At 53.1% G+C, this 25,058-nt stretch overlaps 1 protein-coding gene across 3 annotated transcripts; it reads left to right on the top strand.

Annotated features, from left to right (window-relative positions):
• The first annotated feature begins 2,700 nt into the window (after positions 1 to 2,700).
• Positions 2,701 to 24,636, top strand: DRP2 (dystrophin related protein 2). 3 transcript variants are annotated; one of them, XM_075763362.1, is made up of 23 exons: positions 2,701 to 2,853; positions 7,358 to 7,491; positions 8,250 to 8,406; positions 9,544 to 9,664; positions 10,177 to 10,445; positions 10,918 to 11,064; positions 11,586 to 11,664; positions 12,813 to 12,873; positions 13,239 to 13,300; positions 13,575 to 13,649; positions 15,612 to 15,813; positions 16,020 to 16,105; positions 16,832 to 16,989; positions 17,128 to 17,294; positions 17,612 to 17,723; positions 18,541 to 18,677; positions 18,967 to 19,032; positions 19,806 to 19,871; positions 20,171 to 20,314; positions 20,955 to 21,192; positions 21,335 to 21,455; positions 21,617 to 21,703; positions 22,488 to 24,636. In XM_075763362.1, the coding sequence occupies exons 1-23, from the start codon at positions 2,803 to 2,805 to the stop codon at positions 22,505 to 22,507; spliced, it is 2,760 nt and encodes a 919-aa protein (XP_075619477.1). In that variant the 5' UTR covers positions 2,701 to 2,802; the 3' UTR covers positions 22,508 to 24,636. The 3 variants fall into 3 exon arrangements, with proteins under 3 accessions (XP_075619477.1, XP_075619478.1, XP_075619476.1); XM_075763363.1 differs by lacking the exons at positions 2,701 to 2,853; positions 22,488 to 24,636 and adding exons at positions 5,279 to 5,369; positions 22,098 to 22,288 and having other exon boundaries at positions 16,829 to 16,989; XM_075763361.1 differs by lacking the exons at positions 2,701 to 2,853; positions 22,488 to 24,636 and adding an exon at positions 22,098 to 22,288.
• Positions 24,637 to 25,058: the final 422 nt, after the last annotated feature.

Raw genomic sequence — 25,058 nt, forward strand, 5'->3', positions numbered from 1 at the left:
GCAGAGAATTTGGCAAGGGATCATATGTAGCTGTTGTTTGCTTGCAGGTCATGCCTCACCATCTGGTTTTGTCTCTCTTTCCACTGAATGTCCTCCTTTGTGTTGGCTGCCGTGCAACTGAGTTATTGCTACATTATCTTGGGTTCTCCACATCTGGGCTTTGTCTTTGCTATTGCAGAGTGGCAAAGAGCAACTAAACCATTGCTATCAAACCTGCAGTAAGGTTTCTCTGTCAGCAAGGTATTGCACAGGGACGTGCTTGAGATAGTGGCTTTGCTGGCACTTCACTTTCTGGCTCGGTCTTGTTCTTTGCTGCCTTGGACAGGCTTTAGTTCCCTTGTTGCCATGGCTCTATGTCCTGACTGGACCTTGTCATCACTGAAAGAGTTCAGGAGCCTGGCACTGAGGAGGTGAGGCAAGGGCTGTTCTTATTTCCATAATGTTGGCAGAGAGCATGAGACCCACCACATCCTACACTTGGGTACCCATAGGACATGGTTACCCATCTCTGTCTCCAGAACTGCACGCTGCCCTGTGCATAGAGACTTATCCTTGTGCAAAATACAGTAAGATCAGAGCTAGTGACCTTCCCAGTATTGCTCCTGTTCCATAGTGCTCGCTGGTGGGAGGAACAAGAGACCAGGCTGTGCTGGAAAGACTGGGAACAGAGGGCCCCTATGTGTGGTGTTGGAGGGCTGGCTGAACCTGCCTGGCCCGCACACATCACTGCAATTACATTGCACTGAGCTGCAGAAAAACTGAGGCCTCAGGATGGCAGCTGTAATGAGATGTCACAGAACCTCACTGGCAAAAGCCATGGATTTCCCAATCATGTGGTAAAGCTCAATGGTGTTCCTCTGATGGAGGTTTTGAGGCAAAATAACTTTTCATGCCCTGAGAATTGTATCTCTGCTAGATTAAGCCTTATCTAGAGGTCATTTAGAGGATCACGAACAGCTCAGACCCCAAATAGCACAAGCATTGGAGGAACGGGATGTGATGTTATCTGCTGTCAAAGACAGAAATCATCCATTGTACCCCTGGAGCTGCATATGGTGAATTTGCCCCACAAGGCTGGGGGGCTTTGAAGACCCTGGAATTTATAACTCTTAATGTGTCCTGATAACCTTGCCTGCATGGGGAAAGGAGCAGGGCGAGGGTGTTGCAATGCACAGTCTGTGCAAATGAACAGGAGGGGTAGAGGACAGTACCTTGGATTATCGGCATGTTGGAGAGCTCAGCACAGTCTGTTCTGCTAGAGAGGGAGAGAATTGTGGCTGTAGAAATTGCTAAGGATTAAAAAAATCGTAACAGGATAAAGCTGTTCTCATATGGAGGAGGGAGAGGCAGTGAAAGCTCAGGCAAGGGAGTAAGGTGATTGTGAAACTGTGAGAGATGTGCGGCGTGTACCAGGGCCTAGGGCTTTCTCCTCGCGCTGGATGTCCAGTGTGATTGCTGGTTGTGCAGGATGCACTGCTGCTGCTTGCCCTGCCAGGACCATAACAGGAAATTTCTCAGCTGGTCCAAGTGAGCTGGGTTGTGAAGGAGCAACAACCTTCTTTCTAGCAGTGTTGCTCTGTCTGTAACTTAGAAGCAGCCCCATCTCTACTTGGGGACATTGAGGTCTGGCTTGATGTAGCTAGGTGATAGTTTCCTTTCTAAAAGTAGGAAGGCAATCATCTGAGTTAGGCAGGTGGTTGGGCAAGGAGACCTGTCCTCAGTGCTGCCTCTTGACCCTATCACAGGCAGTATTCAGCATCACTCTTCATTTGCTACTCTGACCTCAGATGTTGCTGAGTCTGGTCTGGACAAAGCCCTGCGTAATGTTCACAGCCTTTGTGCGTTAAGCACATCCTGCTGTGTAACATGTTGCGTACTCAGCTCTTTTCATGGCACTGCCACTGACCAAATGTAGAATTGTGCTTCAATTTTAGAAATTTATCAGATTCACGTAAATATTAACCCCTTTTTCACCATTTTCTCTAGGCTTTATTTTCTCATGGCTTTCTGTAAAGCCGAGGTGATGCTGGCAATGGAATAAATTGGCTGTTTAGCTTATTCAGAGCCAAACAACAACAAAAAAGCAGTGTTGTGAGGAAAGGTTGCATTTCACGTATCTGTAGAATAGACAAGGGTGTTCCACTGCTAACTGGCTTTTACGGGTCGTACAGTTTTAAAAACAGAATAAAAAAGGGAGTTTTACAACCTATAATGAGTAAAAACTCATAAAAAGGTAGCTGGTAGTATGATTGCATGTATGGGGGACTGAGCCTTTAGGCAATTTTCCTTCTGAACATAAAAGGAAAAAATAATATGTTTGAAAATATTGTCTGGTATAGGGATATGTCTATTACGTCTAAACATAAGTGAACATAACAGTGAGATCTCTCTCCTCTCTCCTTTAAACCCTGGGCAATCTCCTGTAGTTCCAGAAACCCAACACTTTTAAAAATGCGACATAATCTATGGCACTCATTGTCACAGGATATCATTACAGCAAATTGTATAATTAGATGGAAAAGAAAAAAGTTGGACATATTTAGATGAAAACAGATTGCAACATTAGTACAAAGATGTTTAAAAAATGCATCTTTTTAGTCTTCAGCCTTCGTGAAGGCAGCACACTAGGCAGCTGGGAAGGGGGGTCAGCTCCATGAGGAGGTTGCAAGCTGACCCAGGGACTCTCACACTGCTTTTCAGGTGCTCGTGCCGGAGTTGTCTTCATCCCATGAACATCAGTTCTGATGCAGCCCCTGGTGATGGCAAGAATGGCCCTATGTCCTCCCACGATGTTCTGAGTGGATGTCACAGACCCAGGCGCAGCACAGCAGCGTTGCCCACCCACTGTCTCAGGTAAGAGCTGGGTCTGGGAGCCTTTCTCATGGCAGCTTTTTGCAGTGTTGCAAATGTCTGTGGAGCAAACCAGGACCTCTGTTCCTGATGGCAGAGAAAGCTGTAGCTCCAGCCCCCCATCGCTTGCAGGTTACTGAGAGTGTTAGCTTTTCATCAAGCATTTGGCTGCAAAGTGTTTCCCACAAAGTAGAGCAAGAGAGATGACCTGCAGAGCTAGATTTCAAGCTTCCTTCAAAATAAAAGAGGAAGAGGCCACTGTTAACAGCTCTTGTATATTGGTTGGGTTACTTTTTTCTGGAAAACTTGGAAGAATGTCAGCTTTTTGCTGGAAATGTAGGTTTCTAACCTTCCTGGTTGCAGAGAAGAGCTTGGGAAATAGCCTCTGGTGAATGCTGTAAGGCAGAGGAGGAGTCCGACCTCTTTCTAGTCTAGTTATCTTGAGGAACAAGAGAGTGGGTGCTCACACTGCTGGACTCCCTCTCCTCCCCCCACGGTCTGTGAGCTGGCAGGTCAGGCTCCTCACCAAAGTGGGGCATGAGAGTGAAGGTCTCTGGGATGCTGGGTAAAAGGGCAGAGTGGAGGAGGACAGAAAGGTGCACTGGCGACTGTCTGCAAAGCTGTCTGTGCTCTGCACCAAGCTGTCACAAGCTGTTTAGCACCCTTGTCCTGGGTCACTCAGGACAGCAGGACCAGGGAAATGCTTGCCTCAGTTTCTGCTAGAGCATGGCTTCCCCTTGCTGCCTGTAGTAGTCGGCCCCAGGGTACCTCTCACTGACGAGACTGATGGACGGTGCCAAAGTTTTCCTTGGGTGCTGGCAGTGTTGCTCCCAGGATGAATGAAGTCCCTGGCTCTGCCTTTTCATTCTTCATCATGCTTCAAACATGAAGAACAAAGGCTGAGCCTGGGGCTGGCGCCCTGTGTGGCTTGCCATCCTGCCCAGAGAGCTGGGGTCTGCAGGAAGGATGCAGAGCTGTCTCAGGAGCAGCTCCAGCATGCAAAGATGAGACTTGTGGCTGGGGCAGGCTCTTGGTAGCTGAGTCAGGGCTTATTGGCCATGGGGTGGCTGTTACGTAGCTGCTACTGGGCCAGAACATGGGTGGTTAATGAACAGCCCAGCAGATGAAGCGAGAGAAGGGTGGGGGATAGAACAACAAGAGCAGGCAAAGGCCTCCTTAGCTGCCTGAGTAAGTCCAAGCTCTATGAGGGTATCAGAACCCTGTGGGGTGGGGAGCTGGGGCCAGAATGCCCTGTGGGACCCACCACCACTGAGCTGCAAACACGGCACACGGGAGGAGTGTGCAATGGTCCTCAGCTCAGGTCATATTCAACTACAGGTTTCCCCTAGTCCCTGCCTGAGCCTGGCTTTCTGCTGTGTGGACATCAGTGCGTTGGGTGCCACGCACCAACTGGCTACTGGCTCCTGCAACATTAAGACAGCCTGCCTTGTTCAAAGGGTTGGCCATGCCTCCTCCTCACAGGTGTAGGTGTTGCCATTTAGGAAAAAGCCTTCTCTCTCGTCCTTGCTTGTCCTGAAAGCTCCCGCAGACTGCCAACAACCCATCATTAGTTGTACCCTGGCCCTGCTGAAGCCTCCTCCTTCCAGCCTGGGACCTGGTCCTGCATCTGTCAGGCCTAGGAGGGTGGTGGGCAGAGGAGGCTGCCTGTTGGCTCCAGAGGGAGAGACAGCAGCAGTCCGATGTGCAGGCAGGGAAGGAGGGGAAGAGAGGGTGAGATACAGGGAGCTTTCATTCCCTCCCTGTAGGTGGAGGAGAGCATGGAAACAATGCTGGTGGCAGGACTGTGGGGGCACAAGGAGCCAGCCCAGAGCCTTCTGGCAAAAACAAACTATTTGCACCCAGTCCAGGCGGGGCAGGAACAGCTGTGCTGATGCCCAGTGCTGGGCTGGGGGCACATGGAGGGCAAGGAGGGCATCTTTAGCTTATTGAGGTAATTTAGGTCTCAAGGACCTCACTACTTACCTTCCTGGGTAGACAAAGCTTACGGACTATTTTCTGGGTAAATCTCTTCCCTGGCAAGTACCTCTGTCTGCTCTGCATCTGCTCCAGCATCTGAAGGACAAGGTCTCTGCTGGTCACCCCAGCCCCAGCCCACCATGGCTTTTGCATGCACTTTGCAGGGATGATTATCCCCAGTGCCCAGAGCAATGGCGAACTTCCCTCAGGTGGCTTTCCCATGCTGGGGTGCCCTGCAGCAGGCAGATGTCTACCCCCTTTGGTGCTTTGCGGGCAGCCACGATGGCACACAGGAGTTAAGGCAGGTTGGAGGCTGCGGAATGCCACCAGACCAAGCTGGGATTGAGGCTGGCTGTGAGGCACTGCCACCCCCTTCAGATTCCTGGGGGGTCAGTGCTCAGGGTGGCCTGCTCTGCTAGCACACCAGCACTTGCCTGCTTCCCTGCCGGGTGCTGCCTGGCGGCACCCGGAGGGGGTGGAGGCGATGCCTGCTCCTTCTGCAGAGCTGAGTGGCCCTGCGGCAGATCTGTGGCTAAGCACAGGTAAGATGCGCTTCACCAGAGACTGGCTGAGTGTTTTGTGCTGAAAATAAAGCTGTTCAGGGTGGAGGGAGAATGTGGATCCAGGTTGCTGTTGCTGGGGTGGGATGCTTAGGGGATGCTCAGAGGGAAAGCACTGCTTTTACCCTCTGCTCGCTTGCAGGGGTTTTTGTCCTAGGGGAGCAGATGTTCAACCACCTGTCCCCATGCTTGGCCACTGGCACTGGCTCTTCTACTGAGCATGGTCTGTGAGTCACAGGCTTGGTGGGCTTTTAACTTCTAAAAAGGCTGTGTTGTCTGCTGGCTGTGCTGCAGTTGCACTTGTGCTCCGATACAGCTGATCCCTTCTTTGGTATCCCCCTGGGATAGAGGGAAGGGCTGGAATGTTCCCTTGCAGTGCTGTGGGGCTAATGTACTTCAGTGTCATGAGGATGTGCATGTACAGAGCATTGATTTTTTTTTTTTTTTTCCTTATGTGCAAGCAGCAGTTTTAGCTCAGTGGTTATTATTATGGCCCCAAGATTTCTGTTGAACTCTGGGGGTGATGTTTCCTCTGTTTTCTTGATGCTGCTGGAGTGGCAGGATGGGAAGATAGAGAACAGCCTGGTGTTAGATGTTTTTAGATGAAGCACGCTTAACACCAATTTTGGCAATCTTTTGATTTTTCTCCGAGAACTGGTGTGGAAGGGGTATTGTTTTAGCTGTGTGGCCAAATTGCTTGTCTGGTGGTTTCCTCTGCGGTTGGTCTCCTTGGCTTGGCTGGATCTGTTCCCTGGACACCTCTGGGAGCCCTTGGACAGGGACAAGTGACAAGTATCTGCACATTCCCCTTGGAAGAGCTGCTGCCCTTCCCCCAGAGGTTGCTGCCCTTCTCTGGCAAAGGGGTGCCTGTTGTATGTGCTGTTTAGAAAGTGCTAATGCAGTTAATTATGGTTGATTAATCACCTGGGGATTAATTATCACAAACTAATCTCTAATACCAAAGTAGCATTAGATTGAAATGCTGCCATTTCCCCAACAAAGCACATCAACGTCTCACTTGTGAAATGCAATGTGTCCATGGGTTTTGTACAACAAACTATGTTTTTCAGAGAGGAAATCCTCTCTTGCTCACTGAGTCCTGTGTGAGATGCTTCCAGTCCTGCTAGTGTGTGTTGCTGTCACCAGCAAGTACAACAATGTCTTTGCTGCCATCATGAGCAGGAGCATGATACAGTGGTGAAAGGCTTAGGAGGGGATTCCTTTCCACATCCACCAAGCATTTGTTGTCCAGGGATCAGCACCTGGTTTTCCAGGCTGAGTGGCATGGTGCAAAGTGTGCTTCCTTTGTGTGGCTGGGTTAGGTTTTGCTGTCATCTGCTCCACGGCCTCTCAGAGCATCCTTCCCACCACTGATTTTCTGGAGAGGTGCAGAGGAGAAGCAGCACCTCTGGAGGAGAAGGAGCATCTCAGATTTGCTGTGCAGGCAAGGAAATACCCTTGTGCTTCTGTAGAGAAGCAGATGGAGCTGCCAGTACTGGAGATGGTGTAAAGGAGGTTGGTGGTTCCCCTTGGTCCCTAGGAACAACAGGACCCATGGTATTTGCCTCTTCTCAAAGCACACCAGTCATGTATGACATGGAAAGAAATAGCTGTTAGCCCTGCAGGTACTGTGAAACATCAGGGCCATCTCTGATTTAATACCTAGCAGTAGATAAGTTTGTTGCTGAGTAACTGAGGATCACAGAGATGCTGCAGAACAGGAGATGTGCAGTAAGCCCTTCCTTCAGCCTTTGCTCTTAGTGCTGCTGGAGCTGGCAGTGCATCCTTCCTCCAGACATTGCCACGAGCTTCCCTGGAGCTGCTAACAGATCCCTCCTGGAGCAGGGCAGCCTCCTTGCAAGTTGAAAAGCCAGGCAGGGTCAGGACAGAGGGCGGTAGGTGTCCCCAGGCAAGTGCCGTACGCAATGGGCAGTGATCTCTGGATGCAGTGTGATTCTGTTTCTGCCCAGGTTGAAGCCTCACAGGATGGCGCAGGACCTTCGTGTGTAACCCCCCGGGCTCTGAGCGGTGCCGCCAGGCCCCAGGCCCCTTTGGAGATGAATCTTTGCTGGAATGAGATCAAAAAGAAATCCCACAGCCTTCGGTAAGAGTCCCTGCCTGGAGTAAGCTCCAGGGCTGGCCTGGCCTTCCAGCCTTGCCTGCTGCATGTGCTTGTCAGGATGTTTTTGAACTTGTTCGCTTGATGAGCCACATGAATTCATGGTGATCTTGTCTCGGTTTCCCCTCTAGTCCACAGGCCTCTGAGTCTTTCTCCCTACACTCCCTCCATTTCCACCTATCCCATCCTCTTCTCCCTCCCTTCCTTCACTCCTGCTTGCTTTCTGATGCTTTCTCCATCCTCTGCCACTCCTGTCACAGCGGCTTGTCTCTTTTTGCCCCACAGCCTTGCCACCACCTCCTCTGTACTTGTCCCTTTGTGTTGAGCCCTCTCCACCGCACGGGGGGAACACACCTTCCAGACTTTCAGAGGTTGCAGCTCCACAGCCAGCATGACAGAGAGCTTAACTGGAGCATGTTAGTTATTGCCTGCCTTAATGCAAGGCTCCTGGAAGCTGCCCAGCCATGTAAATGCTGAGCCAAGCCCCCCGTGCTAGCCAGAGCACAGCCCTGACCCACAGACAAATGTGGAGCGACTCTGTCCTCACCTCTGAGCTGATGAATAGACTCTCCCTAATGCCTCCGTGCTTCATCCAACCTGTCATGCACAGCCCGTGCTGAGGTGTGTTTCCACTCACTGATGGGGTCCTGTGGGTGGTGCAATGCTGTGCCTCCCCTCCCTGGGGAACCTGTTCCTCTCTTGTCTATCTGATCACCATCCTGCTCTTCTTGCTCCCCTGCCAGGGCTCGACTGGAGGCCTTTTCCGACCACAGTGGGAAGCTGCAGGTGCCTCTCCAGGAGATCATAGACTGGCTCGGGCAGAAGGATGAGGAGCTCTCAGCGCAGCTGCCCCTGCGGGGCGATGTCCTCCTGGTGCAGCAGGAAAAGGAGATGCACACGGTATGTTGCCTTGTGCGTCTCTGCCACTGTTCACTGCTAAGTTGAGCTGCAGGTGGGGAGCCCTGCCCTGGACCCCTGCTTTGTGTCACTGTCCCTGCCCACAGCCTATGAGTGAACCAGTCCTTGTCCATCTCCATCTCTGCTTCCCGTGGAAATGCAGAGCCCCAATCCTGTAGCAAACACCCATCGCGCACGACAGGTAGAGCCCATCTGGTTTTAGACAATAAATCTGCATTACAGGCTCAAGTCATCTGCAGGTGCTGCAGCTGGTAGCAGGCCCCATCACTTCTCTTCTAGTTTCCTCCTTATGTCCTACCTCTGCAACAGAGGGAATTGTCTCTCACTGGCCTCTGCTTTTGGAATCCTGGGGCCTGAGGAGGTCCGTTGGTGGTTGTGACATGAGTGATTCCTGCCATAGCACATTAACATATCTGAAACTGAGGTACACCCAGACAGGTCAGAGTTTCCTGCTTCCCTGATCAGAGCATTTCCATCTCGCTGCCAGTAGCTGTTGGGCTTTACTTGATTTTACCTTGAAACTAAAAAACTAAACTGTTGCTTACTGTTGCTATCCCTCATCCTCGCTAGAGCTAGCCACTTCCCCAGTGCACAAATATCTGATTCAGCATACAGCACCAGTGGGGTGCTGCAGTTGGAGGGGAGGAGAAGACATCCTAAACCAGCCTGCCTCCGAAGTTTGCCCTGGCAGATATGCCTCTTTGGGGCATCCTGCTGTTCCCCTCCTTGCTCCTCCAGCAGCTGGACCTGTTGCTGAACAGCTGCTGGAAGGACTGTTTGCATGACCATGCTCTCACTGCATCTCCAAGCAGTGCCTGTGAAAGCATCATCAATAAAGCAGTTCGTCTTGCGCAGCCCTGGCTCAACACACCCTTCTGGGCTCATTGTTCTGCCTCCCTTCTCCAGCAAAGCTGCAGTCCAGACCTCTGCAGAAGCCACCTTCTTGCAGGTGGTCATTCCTTCCCTGAACTGCAAAAATATTTGTTAACTTCTCTCTGTGTCTCCAGTGAGTTTTGGGCACTGGAGTGAATAAATCACTACAGCCCTTGGTGAAGGGGGCAGCAGGGGGACAATTCTCCAGCTCAGCCTGCTGTCTCATCTCTGTGCTCTGCTCTCCAGGCTTTCATGGAAGAAGTGAAGTCTCGGGGACCATACGTTTACTCTGTCCTGGAGTCAGCACAGGCCTTCCTTTCCCAGCATCCATTTGAGGAATTAGAAGAACCAACTTCAGAAAGCAAAGGTCCGTGGAGGTCTCCCTTCCTCATTCTCCCATAGCACAGCTCCTCCTAGGCTGGACTGGAGAGGATGGAGTGGAGGTGGTCAGTGTGGCACAAAGCGGCACGTCAGTGCTCTGCCTCATGCCATCATGCACCAGGCTGTTTCCAGTCCTTTGGCCAGAGGTCAGACTGGTGCAGTTTTGCACCAGATGAAGGCAGAGGCTGCTGGTGCAGCCCATGATGGAGTGCATCTCACGAGACAGTATCTGATGTGCTCTGGGGTAGGTTTTTAAAGGGCAGTAGGTTTCTGCCTGTGAGTACAGAGAGCAGAAAGAAGTCTGTGGGCAGGCTGGATATCTAGAGGAGCTGGTGCAGAGATGGACATTATTACTGCTTGGTTTCCCTCCCTCTTTCCAGTTTTTCTCTAGACATTTTTATCTCATTTTTCCCTGCCCTCCTGCCATCTCTTGCCCACTCTCCTCTGGGCTGGGCTCTCATTTTTGTTCTCCATTCCCCTTTTGCTTTGCCTCCACAGATGTCTCTCCCCGGCACCGGATCCAAAACATCAGCCGCTTTGTCTGGAAGCAGGCAAACGTGGCCAGTGAGCTATGGGAGAAGCTCACGGCTCGGTGTGTGGATCAGCACCGTCACATTGAACGGACATTGGAGCAGCTGCTAGAGATTAAAGGGGCCATGGAGGAGCTCAGCACAACACTGGACCAGGCTGAAAGCATGCGCGAAACCTGGGAACCCATTGGGGACCTCTTCATTGACTCCTTGCCAGAGCATATCCAGTCAACCAAGGTACTTCTGGCTCTGAGCAGGCTCTAGCCTTGGCCCCAGAGGTGATGAGACACTGCTTCCCAAGAGGGTAGTGCTGCTCCTTGTCACTTGGGGTCTCAGGGTCCAGGTTCTCCCTCCAACAACTCCCTAGCTTGTGAGGGTGGATTTAGGCTGCTGTGCCCTGAGCAATTGGCTGTGCTGAGCACCTTGTCATGGCACAGACCTTACACAGGTACAGTGGCTCAGCATAGATGAGCCATTGTCCACATCCCACTTCTCAGTGGGATTTGTGCAATCTCCAGCCTGGCTGGTTTGTTTCGTTTTTTTTTTTTCCTAGCTAAGGTACCCTGTGGAAGGGTTAGTCAGCAGTGTCTTGCCAGCTACTAGCCCATCCTAGCTTGTATCAGAGGAATCAGATTCGTCATGACCACTTACCTGCTGCTTTTCCTTCTTCCACTGCCCTGTGCCTGTTCCCCTGGGTACGGGACTCCAGCTGTTTAAAGAGGAGCTCTCCCCTATGAAGGATGGGGTGAAACTGGTCAACGATCTTGCGCACCAGCTTGCGATCTCAGATGTCCACTTGTCCATGGAGAACTCCCGTACGCTGGAGCAGATCAACATGCGCTGGAAGCAGCTGCAGGTGGGAAGGAGTCAGGACCAAGCACTGCAAATAAAACACAGGTGGGAGGATGCTGGGGAAGGGCTGTCACTGCTGAGCTTCAAGGATGATAAAGTAAGGCTTGGCATAGCAGGGATGGTATAACTGGTGTTCCTGGAGGAGGAGAGCAACTGTTCAGTGTGAGGAAAGTGGCTGGTAAATCTGCAGAGGTCTTGAGCTGGAAGAGGCAATGGGAGGAACAAAGGATGCTGTCTGAGGGGAATCAGTATCTGATGGGGGGGGTCAGTACCAGCTGTGGCTGCTTTGGTGTCTCTGAAAATATGGATACAGGTGAGCTGGAGATGTGGCCTATGTTACCTCAGCCTGTGGGAGGAGGTGTAGAGGGCGAGTAGACTGGGGAATACAAATACCAAGGCAGGTGAGGAAGGAAAAGGATCTGCATGCTGGAGCATGCCTGAGTCTGTCCACAAGCCTTCCTGAATGGGGCTTCAATCTGAAATGCCTGATGGGCTGCCACTGAATTCTTCTGTCCCATTCTCCAGGCCTCCATAAACGAACGCCTGAAGCAGCTCCAAGACGCCCACCGGGACTTTGGACCAGGCTCCCAGCACTTCCTCTCCTGTACGTGAGCAGGTCCTCCTGGCTTCCTGCCATGAGACTGCCTCTGCAGTCTCCAGTGGCACAGGAGAATGGAGTGCAGAGTCCTGTTGCTGAGCCCAGAGCCAGGCATACAGCTAGAAAAGGGCCCAGGCCTGGTGCACAGGAACCAGAGCAGAAGGCATCTCCCAAAGTTAGCGTTGTGCTACCTCACTTTGTGGGACCAAGGGTGGTACATGAGTGTGGTTCCCCTTCAGAGCATGGAGCTGTGACACTCACAGCAGCAGCTCCAGGTGATACTGGGACTATGCCAGCCTCGGAGACAACAGATAGCTGAAAAAGGCAATCCTCCATATCCCATGTTAGTCATTCAGAGGCCAAAAATGTGCAAATTAAGGAGGTTTGCATTCACATGGCAAGGCAGATGAATGCTGTTCCTACACAGCTGAGCTGTTGCTGGCTGACAGCTCTCAGACCTGCAAAGGATGGGCAGCAGGTTGTGCTCCAAAATATGGGGTCTGTCCTCGGAAATGCTGAGCCCTGCAGAGTCTCCATACGTCAGTGGGGTTTGTTGGTCTGTGTTTCTCTGCAGACCATGCCCTCCTATCTGAAAGGAAGAGCAACTTTTCCAGTTGCTGCCTGTGACAAGAGAAGATAGCTGAGGGTCGTAAAAGGGCTTTCATCCTCTAGATGACAAACACAGGGTGGCAGGCAATTGGTATGGGATGCATCCTCATCTTCCCAAGATACTATAGCTGACACATAGAGCATGAGTAATGGGAACAGCAGATGTTGTGGGTGCCCAAGCCTGGCCATAACAGGCAGTATTCTGTGTATGCCCAAATCCTTGCTGCTAGGAGCCCTGCCCACTGGTGACTACAGGGTTGCCTTGCACATCATCAAAAGCATCAGGAAGTGCCTTTTCCTGAGTTCTGAGCTCAGCCAGATTCAGAGTCCCTGTCTCAAGAGAGGCAAGACGCCTCTGACAAGACCAGCAATCTTGTGCCTCTCTTATAGGCAGTATCCACTTGCCCATTCCAACACCCCCAGCTGGTGATTTAGGAAGGCACAGCCTCTTCAGAGGCACCCACCCGCTGGGCTCTCATCAGAAACAGCAGCAACCTAAAGGAGTGTTTGGTGTTGATCTGACATTTCTGTCTCTCTCCTTGCAGCGTCTGTACAGGTCCCCTGGGAGCGAGCCATTTCCCCCAACAAAGTGCCATACTACATCAAGTGAGTGCATTCCCAACCACAACCCGTGATCTTCTCTGGCCCAGTGGGAACAGAAACTGGGGACCAATTAAGAGCAGGGGCAGTGAGCAGATTGGTCTGAGCAGAGCCAGGCTTTTCCTGCCTGCCAAGATGCCCAGATGAGGGCACACACTGGCTGGAAGGATGGGGGGGGGGGGTGGGCATCAAGTGGGGGCATCCTCCATGCTGCTGTGGCTAGCGAGTATATTCACTGGGGTGCAGCAGCCCCATCATCTGCAGGCACCGGGGGACTTGCTATCAGGGCTGGCCAGGTCCTTTTTTTAATCTCTCATGGCAGCTGCTTAATTTGCAACTTGACTCTTGGTTTCCTTCTATTTTCCTTCCAGCCACCAGGCCCAGACGACATGCTGGGACCATCCAAAGATGACAGAGTTGTACCAGACGCTGGGTAAGGAGGCTGACGCAAACCCATTCAAGTACCATCCACCTTTTCACAGCATGGGGGTGCTATGTGAGATCCTCCCAGCCCACCTGCTCCTCTCTGCAGCACAGGGCCCCCCAGAACAATGGCGTGTGACCCTCTGCTGGGGTCTGCACCTCCTCCACCCGCATGCACTCTGCTTCTGCTGTGGGGCTGGTGTCTGGGAACTGCAACTGTTGATTCCTGCCCTGGAGATAAGGATGTCAAGCTATGGTTTTATTCTTTTCCTGTCTTATTGCAGCGGATTTGAACAACATCAAGTTCTCAGCATATCGGACAGCTATGAAACTACGACGTGTGCAAAAAGCCCTGCGATGTGAGTGCGGGAAGTATTTCCCTCCTGCTGGGTCTCGCTTGACAATGGCATTAAACTAACACAAGCTTTTATCAGCACATCAAAGACAGGAGCCCACCAGGGGACAGGTAGCTGAGGCGAGAAGCACTGGGAAGATAAGCCTGTGGCTGGAAAGCTGAGTAAATCCAGCAGCAAGGTGTCTGTGTCAAGGCCTTTCTTTGCAAGCTTAGGGTGGAAATGCCTCAAGGGCAGGTGTTAGTGAAAGGGATTTGAGAACAAAGTGGCCCAGCTCATACAAGAGCTCCAAGGGAGCCTGGAGAAGCTGTGGATGTAACCGAGAGCAGAAACCAGCATCACAGGCAGGGGCAGAGAGCACTCCACTACTTAAAGAGGAGGAAGGGAGCCAATAAACCTGACTTCTGCACTGTTGGTAAAACTCCATTTAAAAGGAGAATTAATAGCCAGGTGAATATGATGCAATAGGAGTTCAAAACGATGTGTGGCTTTCCAAGAGGCAGCTGCTCCTTGGAAACAGCAGAAGAGTTTCTGGGGGAATTGGTGAGCAACCAGATGGGAATCTGATAGATGTGGCACCCTCAGCTGCTGGAGAGCTTTAGGCAAGGCCTCTCACCTAAGGCTCTGTCAAAATTAAACAGTAGTAGGATGAGGGAAAACCCTCTCTGCAATTATTCATTCGGGGAGAGATACAGCCAGGTGGCAGTGGGGTCCCAGGCAAGACCTGTGCTCCTTGACATCTTGTGAAGGGCCTGGAAGAAGGCAATGAGTGAAGGCTGCAGAGTAGTTTCCTGATGCTGTGGCAACCAGGCTGACCCATACCCAGGCACATTCAGGGCTGTTGTAGTATAAATGGGGTAGAGCAGCAGTTAGCTTTTGCCACTGTGCAAAGATGTCCATGCAGCAGTGGCCACAGAAACACCAGGCATGATGAAGAAAAGGGCAGAAAGCAAAGCAGAGCCTTTCTGTGTGCTGCTTGTGCGTCTTTGGTTGCCCATCTCTTGCATCTCACATGCTGTGCTGGTGCCTTCTTCCCAGCCCAGAAATGATGTGGAAAAATGTGAATAAGTGCTCCTCATTCAAGTCGTACTTGAGAAGGGCAAGGAGGCTGCCGAGGCAGTTTCCCCATGATGAAAGGTTTAGTGGAGTGAGTGGCCATGTAGGAAAGAGGCAGTGTGGGACACGTCAGAGCCATATGCAGTAAGTTGACAGTGTGGACACAAGGGTGAGCAGGAGTGGTACTCACTGGTGTGTGAACTGGGGGTCCCCAGTGCAACTGTTAGCAGCTTTGACAGGAGAAGAGAGGACTCTTCCACAGAGTGAAGTTACAGTGTGGAAATGGCACATGATCCCCTGGGCATTGAGAGCATAAATCATCTCAGAAATGGAAAGACTTTCAGGAAAGAAAAATTGCTGGCTGCTAAAGCCATACAATCAGCAGCCATAGATATCTGAAAACAGGGTAGCCAGAGTAGTTGACACTGTCCTAGCCCTCTTTTTTGGTTTGTGCCTCAACACCTACTGCTGGTCAGAGCTGGATACAGGACTGCTTCACCTCTGGGCAGCTGCTCGTAGGGTCTATGTGGCTCTGTGCCCTCTCACCTCCCCACTCCAGCCTCACAGGGAACCTGGCATGTGCAGAGGTCAGGCTCTGAGCACCTGTGGCTCCACACAGAGCCTTTCATGGGTAGTGTTTTCATGGCCATGGCTGGCCACAGCAACAGGGAAGGAAGGTCACACATAATGGTGGCTCAAGTTGACTATAGGTGCAGATGTGGGTATTTTGGGAGGGGTTTATGGATGGGAGAGAAATTCTGGGAGCTGTGCCCATCCTGCCAGCATCTTCCCCACCACAGTGGGGCTGAGACTACCCCACATCAGGGCAGGGCTGTGTCTCCCTCCTCTTGGTTCTCACCTCTCCCATTTTCCTCTCTGCCTCTGATCCTTCTGCCTGTGCTTTTTGCACAGTGGACATGGTGACCCTGGCTACAGCCTTGGAAATCTTCAATGAGCATGACCTCCAACCCAGTGACCGGGCGATGGACGTGGTGGAGGTCATCCACTGCCTGACCACCCTCTACGAGAGGCTGGAGGAGGAGCGGGGCATCCTGGTGAATGTGCCGCTCTGTGTGGACATGAGCCTCAACTGGCTGCTGAATGTCTTTGACAGGTACCCGTCCCTCAGTGTCCTCCTGAGCTGTGGGGCTGCCATGCTTGGAAAGAAACCTCCATTCTGCTGTTCCAGCTGGCAGCACTGCAAAAAGGTCCTGGCCACTAGCAAGGGGGCTGACTGGCATGGGCTTGCCTTGCTGGCCCCTCTGCATAAAAAAAAAAATTCAGAACATTTGCAAATCTGTGTAATATCTCACCTTGCAGTGGCCGCAGTGGGAAGATGAGGGCTCTCTCCTTCAAGACGGGCATTGCATGTCTGTGCGGGACAGAGGTCAAGGAGAAGTTTCAGTGTGAGTCTCCCATCCCCTTCCGTCAGGGCCTGCTGTGAAGTAACCTGGGGAAAGTGGGAGAGCTTTTGCTTCCTGGCTTAGCCCTTCTTTGCCCAGAAAGAGCAGAGAAACAGTTTCCTGCAGTGACTAATCTGTTTGCATCACCACCTTTCCCTCCCCAAGCCTACACCACTTAAATTAGGAGGCATTTTTGCAGACTGACTAGTGCTGCAGTGATCTTGCTTGCATGGCACTATAAGGAACAGTGCAGAAAAGGCAAACAGGCAACAGTTATCCAGTGCTTTCCAGAAGTGAAAAACCTGGGGGTGCATGGCTGGGAAGCAGGTTTCAGACAAATTAAAGGAAGCCCCTTTCCTCACTGCATTTTAACCATGGTACTCTCTGCCATGCGATACTGCAGAGGGGTTAGCATAGGAAGCACCAACAGGTTAAATAAAAGGATTGGGCAGATTCATAGATGACAGGCTAGCTGTGGCTGTTAAAGAAGTGATGTATGTAAATTCTGTTTCAAGAAGACTCTAAACTCCTGATTATTGGGAGCTGGAAGAATACTGGTAAAGGTTATTTAATCATAGCTCAGTTTTCCCTTCTTATTTGAGCTCCCTGCCAGAGACAGGTGGATCCCTGCTCTGATCCACACACCACTCTCCCATGCCTGCATCCTGCCCAGTGTGTCAGGACATCAGTCATGTCTCTAACAGGGCTGTGTGTCCATCCTGCCAGCAGATCTCTTCAGCCAAGTGGCGAATGCCGGGGGACTGTGTGACCAGCGGCACCTTGGTGTCCTGCTCCACGAGGCCATCCAGGTCCCTCGCCAGCTGGGGGAGGTGGCAGCATTCGGGGGCAGCAACGTGGAGCCCAGCATCCGCAGCTGCTTCCGCTTTGTGAGTAGGGTGCCATGGCCTGTGCCATCCCCGCTGCAGCAGCCATGCTGGGGAGAGACTCCTGGAGGTGGCAAGGAGCTTGTACCCCATCACAGCTAGGTCCCAGCTCTGAGCAACCCTTTCCTCTCCTCTCCCCAGAGCAATGGGAAGCCTACCATTGAGGCATCCCAGTTCCTGGAGTGGGCCAACCTGGAGCCGCAGTCCATGGTGTGGCTGGCCGTGCTGCACCGGGTGACCGTGGCTGAGCAGGTGAAGCACCAGACCAAGTGCTCCATCTGTCGACAGTGCCCCATCAAGGGCTTCAGGTAAGAGTTATGATATGGGACATTAGTCCCCAAGGGAAGTGCATGGTGTTCTGCAGGAGGGACCTATATTTGCTCTGTGCTATTGAGGGAACGGAGAGCTCTGCAGCAGCAGTGTTTCAGGCAGGTCAGACCAGGTGCCAGCAGAGAGGAAGGAGCAGAATGCTTTTCTGGGGACTTCAGCCATCAGCACTGTGGATTCAGTGGGGTGCAAGAGCAACACAGACCACCTCTGTCCCCTGCTCAGCTCTCCTTGGGCTCCAAAATGATGTAGTTTTGCTGACTCTCACTGTCTCCCTATGGCCTCTTGATCTCTCCAGGTATAGGAGCCTGAGGCAGTTCAATGTGGATATCTGCCAGACTTGCTTCCTCACTGGGCGAGCCACCAAGGGCAACAAGCTGCACTACCCCATCATGGAGTACTACACCCCGGTATGGAACTGAGTTGGACTGGGAGGGTCTTGGCTCAGAGCAGGTCCCCACTGACAGCAGCTGCCTTGCAATGTTTAGGCTGATGCAGCCCCAGAAGTGGATCCCTTGTATGTTTTTGTTCCCCTCCATGTGCTGGAGGTTGCCTGTGCCCCTGCTATTCTGGGGATCATGGTAAACAGGATACATGGCATCCATTGGTGCCCAGCTTGGCTTTTGCCAGGCCCTGTGACTGGCTGACAGAGCTGCTGTGTGCCCTCCTTGCTTCCTCAGTGTCCTGGTTTTCAGCTGGGATAGAGTTAATTTTCACCAGAAGCTGGGACAGGACACAGCCAGGACAGGTGACCCAAACTAGCCAAAGGGGTATTCCATACCATGTGATGTCATGCTCAGCATAGAATGAGGGCTAGTCGGGGAGGGGCGGCACAGCTCCAGGACTGTGGCTCGGGGACAGTCTGGCTTCGGGACAGTCATTGGGCGAGAAACTGCATTGTGTATCACCAGTTGTGTATATTCTAAGTACTGTTATTGTTGTTTTCCCTCTCCCTTTGCTGTCCCAGTAAGCTGTCCTTATCCCACCCCACAAGGTTTTTTGCCTTTTCCTTCCCATTCTCCTCCCCATCCTGCCAGGGAGGGGCAGAGAGTGAGTGGCCACATGGTGCTCAGCTGCCAGCAGGGGCTGAAGCACAACACTCAGTTCTCAGCCTCTTCCTCTGTGGAGCTCATGCCCAGCCTGAAGGGACTTGTTTCCTGGAGATGCTGACCTGTGGTCTCCCACTGTTCATTAAGCAGCACCTTGGTAATGTTTGTGTGTGTGCAGACCACATCCAGTGAGAACATGAGAGACTTTGCCACAACACTGAAGAACAAGTTTCGGTCCAAGCAGTACTTCAGCAAGCACCCGCAGAGAGGTTACCTGCCCGTCCAGTCCATACTCGAGGCTGACTTCTCTGAGACGTGAGTTGGCTGGGCCCTGGGCTGTGCCTTTCGGCTCTGCCTGATATGTGGGCTCCATGGATGGAAGCAACGTCTCAGCTGCAAGACAGGGCTCCAGTGGGAGGGCTGAAAGGGGCACATGCTCTGGGGGTGATACAGCACCTAGTTCTTGGAGAAGCAGATATTTCAGTCTCCCTCTCCAGCCTGTCCCTGGCTCTTCTCAGCCCAGGTGAGACCAGGGCAGCCTCTCCAAGCCCTAGCTTTGAGTGAGGACTGCCAAGCCTTGCTGACCATTATGTGTCTCTTCCAGACCAGCAACCTCCCCGATGTTACCACATGCTGACACCCACTCCCGGATCGAGCACTTTGCCAGCAGGTATCACCACTGGGCGCTGCTGTCATGCCAGGGCATTGAACATGACTCCGATGGGTGTGGAGGGGTTTGGGGACAGATGCATGGGGAGCTCCTGCTGCCTGTGGCCCCCTCCATGCTTCCTAGCATGCTATCTGGCAGGCAGAGGCTCGCTGCAGTGGCTCAGGCTGCAGTGCTGTTGGGAAGGCCTGTGCCACTTTGCTCCTGCCTGGGACATGGCTGCCATGCAAATTGGCAGCAAACGCCATGCATTTGACAGCAGATGTTTTACTAATGAAGCAGCCTCCATGTACCCTCCTTTGCTTCCCAGTATGAGCTGCTGGTTGGATTCTCACCAGGCAGATCCCTCAATGTCTTGCTCTGCCTGTGTGCTCACCAGTGCTGCTTGCATGCTTCCCATTGCTGCTGCATTATGGTTTGTAATGCCTCTGCCCTCACCACAGGTCCAGACAGAGTGAGGACCTGAGGAGCACGGGGAGCCTGTAGCTCAGGCTGGAGCTGGTACACTTTCACTGCTTTGCTTATGTGAGAGGAGGCTGAGCCGGCTGCATGGCAGCAGCTCTTTATTCCAGAGACTGTGACCCCAGAGCAGCAGTGTCTTTTGTTTTCTTAAAAGGCTAAACTCTCTAGAACCTGTAAAGAGGGGCAGACTGGTGCAGGCCAGCTGGGAGACACTGCCAGAGAAGGGTCTTGCAGAGGCTGTTGTAAGCAGGGTGCACTGAGCAGACATTCGGGGTGTCTCTGACCATATCTCAACCTGTTTCTCTTTCCTCCAGGCTTGCAGAGATGGAAAGCCAGAACTGTTCCTTCTTCAATGACAGCCTGTCCCCTGACGATAGCCTGTGAGTTCTGCCTTCTTTCCCTTCTTCTCACGTCCTGCTGAGTCAGGGCTCCTGTGGCTCCATCCTGCCTAGCCAAGGCACAAAAATGTTTTCCTTCCCAGCTACTTTGACTCTGAGGCTCTTGGGCACCCCCACCTACCCAGGGGTGCTAAGCCACTTCTGAGCTCTGGACCTGGAGCAATCAGAATGATCTGTCTTATGAAACCACCTCCCTCCAGGCTGTCCTTCCCCAAGAGCGCACAAATGCCATGATACTGATGTTCCTCACTAAGGTATTTCTCAATCATCTGCTGCGACAGGGATGAAGACCAGTACCTGCTGCGCCATTCCAGCCCCATCACCGACAGAGAGCCTGGGGGCAGCCAGCAGGTTCCAGGAAGCCCCAACATGGATGACAAGGGAGAGCTGGAGCGAATCCTGGCCCACTTAGAGGATGAAAACAGGTGGGAGCATGGGCAACTCTGAAAGTGGGGTTTATAGCCTAAAGAGAAAGGACTGGAGAAGTCTGGCAGAGGTCAGAATGGAGTCAGGGAACAGCTGCTGGAGCTGGAGGTGGGGATCAGAGGAGCTGAGTGGGCTGGTTTGGATGGTATCTAGGCTGAGCCCTAAAACCTTCATGGGAGCACGCAGTGAGTTCGTGCTCTTGAAGGAAGGGAGAAGCCTCTGTTCCCCAAAATGTTCCTGTCCCCATCCCCAGAACCTGTTCCTCTCCTGAACCCCAAACTGGGGGCACTGCTATCTCTCTTGTCCCTGAGCCCCTTGTGAACAGTGTTGGTGCTGCTCTGGGCCATGTGAGGTGAGGCTGTAGGCAGGGCAGATCAGCTCAGGAGGAGGTGATGCTCTCCCTGCCCTTGTTCTCAGTCTTGTTTCGGTCTTGTCTCAGCAGCTGCATATCTTTTTGTAAACTGTCCGAGTGGGGTAGAGCTGCAGGCAGGTTACCCTGCAGTGCAGGGACAAAGTCCAGGCAAAGTCTCCAGGGGTGTTTTGTCTCTGAGTCATGGGCCATCCCCAGTGCACAGCTGTCAGGTGTTCGAGCAGTCTCCAGAAAGGAGAGCAGTGATGCTGACCTCTGCTATCTTGCAGGATCCTACAGGGAGAACTGAGACGTTTGAAATGGCAGCATGATGAGGCAGTGGAGTCTCCAACCTTGGCTACAGGGTCCCCTGAATCAGTGCAGGACTCGCATAATGACGAGCTCCTGGCAGAAGCACGAATCCTCCGGCAGCACAAGAGCCGCCTGGAGGCCCGCATGCAGATCCTGGAGGACCACAACAAGCAGCTGGAGTCCCAGCTGCACCGGCTGAGGGAGCTGTTGCTGCAGGTACTCTCAGAACAAGGATCCAGAGAAGCCCATCCGTGGGGTGGGTTTGCCATAACAGAGCTGGGGCAGTGGCAGACAGGGATGGTCAGAAGGTGGGGAGGACAAGGACAGAGGATCGTGACAACCCCTCTTCTCTCTGCAGCCTCCAGCAGAGTCAGAAGGCAATGGTTCAGCAGCCTCTTCTTTGGCTTCATCTCCACATCAGTCTGAAGGCAGTCAGGCAAAGGAGAAAGAGCGCAACACCCCTGACACCGAAGCTGCAGGTGAGGATTGGAGTTGGGCTGAGCTCTTGGCTCTGCTTCTTTGGTTCAATGCTGCAGGAAGCTGCCTGTGCCCTGTCATCCTGGAGAGATGCTGGATGGTGAGGTGGCTGCCCAGAGAGCCTGCTCACCACCCCACTCCCCTGCCCTCTTTCCCACTGCAGACGAGGTGGAAGCCAAAACCCAGGAAGTGAGCATGTGCCTGGAAGACATCATGGAGAAGCTGCGGAGCGCCTTCCCCAACTCTCGAGGTACTGGAATGAAATCTCCCTCTCTGGTTTCTTACTGCTCACTCAGATGAGATTTTCCCCACGGAGCCCTGCCCCAATCCCAGCTTCCCTGCAATGGCCAATCCCCCCCAGCACCTACAGCCAAGAGCTATGCTGCCATGGTGCTGCTGGGACTGGTGTGTGGCCTGGGCACAGAGAGGATGAGGAGGAGGTTTCACACCTACAAGGAGAGGCAATCAGAGCCACCAAGAGTATGGACCAACTAGATCCCCCCAAGATGAGCTGCAAGGCAGCCTCTTGCCCTGCTTGGGACCCCACACCCTGCGGGGCTCCCCACTGTGAAGATGGACAGACCTGCCAGCATCAAGTTTGCAGCGATCACCTTGAGCCACCTCCTCGTTTCCTCCCTGTCCAGAACCCTCTCCAGAAGAGGTCAAGGCCCCAGTTACCTGGCAAGGTGGAAGCTCCTAGCTGCTCATGGACGGCTCTTCCCAGCAGGGATGGGGACTGGGGGATCTATGTGTGGACAGTGCTCCACTCACCCAGTGGGTTTTAGTGTTGGTCTTTCTGCTATCCCTCTGTGCTCCAGCCCGGGAGCAGCACTGAGTCCCTCGCTGAAGCTGCCCATGCGTGTGCCGTGGTGCCAGCACTAACACGAGGTGGGGGAGAGCTTCCCCTTCTGCCCACACAGACTCTCAGCCACTTTCTGCCATCCCTGAGCAGGATCCTCCTGGCTCTGCAGCAGCCCTGTTCTAACCAGGTGGCTCTGAGTCCTATTTTCCTGACCTGTCCATTTCTCTTTCAGGTATGACCTCCCTTATCTAACACCTCCTGTGAGCCAGAGGCTTTTCCTAACCAGCTACCTGGCTGCTTTCCTCCCTCTCCTCTCCCTACCATGCTCCCTGTGCTGTGGCAGACCTCACACAGATTCCCTCCAAGCTGTTCATGCAGAATACTTGCCAGGTCAAAAAGATCTCAGGGGAACATAGGTCATGCAGGAGTGGGACTGTGGGCTTCCCAGGAGGCTGGCTCAGTCGCTCAGCCACAGTGTCCAAGCCTGAGTGGAAAGGTTCAGAAGAAAAAATTGAAGCCGTGAAAGCTGCCTGTCTCCCCCGGCGCTCATGGGCTGCTGCCTTTGATTGCAGCCCTCGGGGGATGCAGAGCTCAGTATCCCACTCCTCTTCAATTGTGCCCAGGGGCCTCCAGGTTTACGGGCACCAAAACACTCCTGGAGCCACTCAATTTTTAAAAGAACTCTTTCTAACAGCATCCAGCTGCCAGCCTTATGGATTGAACTCTCTGCCCCCTAGGGCTCTGCAGCCAGCCAAGGCACATACTGTCTGGTGGGGAGAGTCTGCGAGGTTTATGGAGTAGGGATGAGTCCATGTTAGAGCTTCAGCCCAGCTAGTAGCCTTATTTCGAGATGGTCTTTATAACAGAGCCTTATCATTTAATTTGCATATATTTCTATATATCATATATATATTCTGTACTTAAATATGCTCATGGACTCACTCCATTAAATTCTAATACTGTAAATGCAGCTGTCCTTCACTTTCAGTCCAGCCCAACATCTGCTCCTGTGGGGACCAGCACCTTCCCTGTTGCTGGTGCTGCCTTGGAGCAGGGCTGCTGTGAGGGAGGTGCAGCAGAGGGCCAGACCAGCAGCAGGTATTCCATCCTGCCTGGTTTCCTGGGAAGCTGTGCCTTTTCTGTGGCACAGAGAGCCTGTCCTGCCTGGACCCAGATCCATCCCTGGGGATCCTCAGCTCCTGCAGTTGCCCATCCCCACAGCACTGCTGGAAGGAGTTTCTCCAGCCATAGCTCCAGCCCTGGGACCACCAGGACATCGGGCTATGATGCAGAAGCATAGCAGTGCAGGCAGGCAGCAGGACAGACAGGGCACCTCCTTGCTGCCCACAAGGAGCAGCTGCCCTGCTGCTGTTCCCTAATTTGAGCCGGGCTAAGGGGCCGGAGGCACTTGCTGGAAGCAGGCAAGTCCCACCAGGTAGTGGAGGAGGCTGTTCCTGCAAGCTGGCAGGGTAACTCAGTGGTGATGGCTCCTGGTCCCAAAGGCTCCCTCAGGCTGTCTGTCTCATGCTGTGTTATGTCGAGAAAGAGGTAGAGTCAGGTGCTCTGGGTGCCTCAGAGCAGAGGCTGAGATGGCCCTGGTGCTCTGGGGCCACAGGCTGCGGAGGAATGAGATGCCTGAGGCCTCAGGGCAGGGTGCAGGCAGGTCTGCATGCCAGTGTGAAGCATCCTGCCCAAAACAGGGCTTACTGCAAGGACAAGGATGGGGCTGCTGTTGTTGGCTGGGATGTGGCAGTGAGCTTTTTGGGGAAGTTTGGACCAAGGCATCCTGTGGGAGCACAGGGCTGTGTGGTTGGTTTGGTGTGCTGGCAGAGGTGTGAAGCAGTGTCCACACCGAGGATTAGGTGTTGCAAGCCTTATGGGCCAGGTGTTCAGGGTCTTGTGCTGCAGTGTCCACTAGCAGCAGTGTGGGTTGCTATCCTCTCTCATACCCAGGCAAGCAGCCGGAGTGCAGTAACAGTGGTATTGGTGTTAGGCTGCCTGTAAGCATGCTGTGTGTCAGGCTGCTTGTTTGACTATGGTAAGGGACCACATGCCAGTCTGCAAGACCTGGTTGGACCCCTCTGTTGTCCCAGTGGCAGGATGGGGGGAGCATGGGAAGGAGTGAGGATAGAGTACCCAGCCTGGGAGGAGTTGGAGGAAGCAAAAGACAGGACAAGGGTAGAGCTACTGGCCCCAGTGCCAGGTGCAGGGAGCAGTGGCAGCCAGGCTGGGTGCTTGGGCTGTGTTTGGGAGCCAGGATGCAGCACGGAGGGGAGCAGGCTGGCTAATGCTCTGGTAACCATGTACTGTGGTGCTGCAGTCTTCGCTGCTTCATGCCATCTCTGCTCTGGAAAGAGAATAAATTTGTATTTATACTGAAACTCAAATTGGTGCTCTGGCCTCTTCTATCCACGCACCTTGGCTGAGTCAAGGGCAGCTCCTGGTGCTGTGCTATCCTGGCACAGCTCCTGCATGGCTGCTGGGACACAGATGTCCCTGTGCCCTGTGTCACACTGGCTGTCCACACCATCTGAAGTTGAAGCTGTGACCAGAGCCCCAGGCTCGCCAGATACAAGTGCGTCCCCTGACCACCATCTTCCTTCATCTTCTCCCAGCAAGGTCTGCTCAGGGCCACACAGTAGCCTGAGGGTTGGGACAGGGGCTGTGTTGGGACAGTCCCTCTTCCTTGCCTGGGAACTTCTGCTGTAGGAAACCCTCCAGCCCCAGGAAGGATGTAGGCAGCAGTGGGATGCTGGGCCAGCAGTCCTCTCCTTCCATGCTTTCTCCCTGGAGCCCCAGTGCC

This window comes from Balearica regulorum, chromosome 11 (assembly GCF_011004875.1).
Source record: "Balearica regulorum gibbericeps isolate bBalReg1 chromosome 11, bBalReg1.pri, whole genome shotgun sequence".
In the NCBI taxonomy this organism is placed as follows: Eukaryota; Metazoa; Chordata; class Aves; order Gruiformes; family Gruidae; genus Balearica; species Balearica regulorum.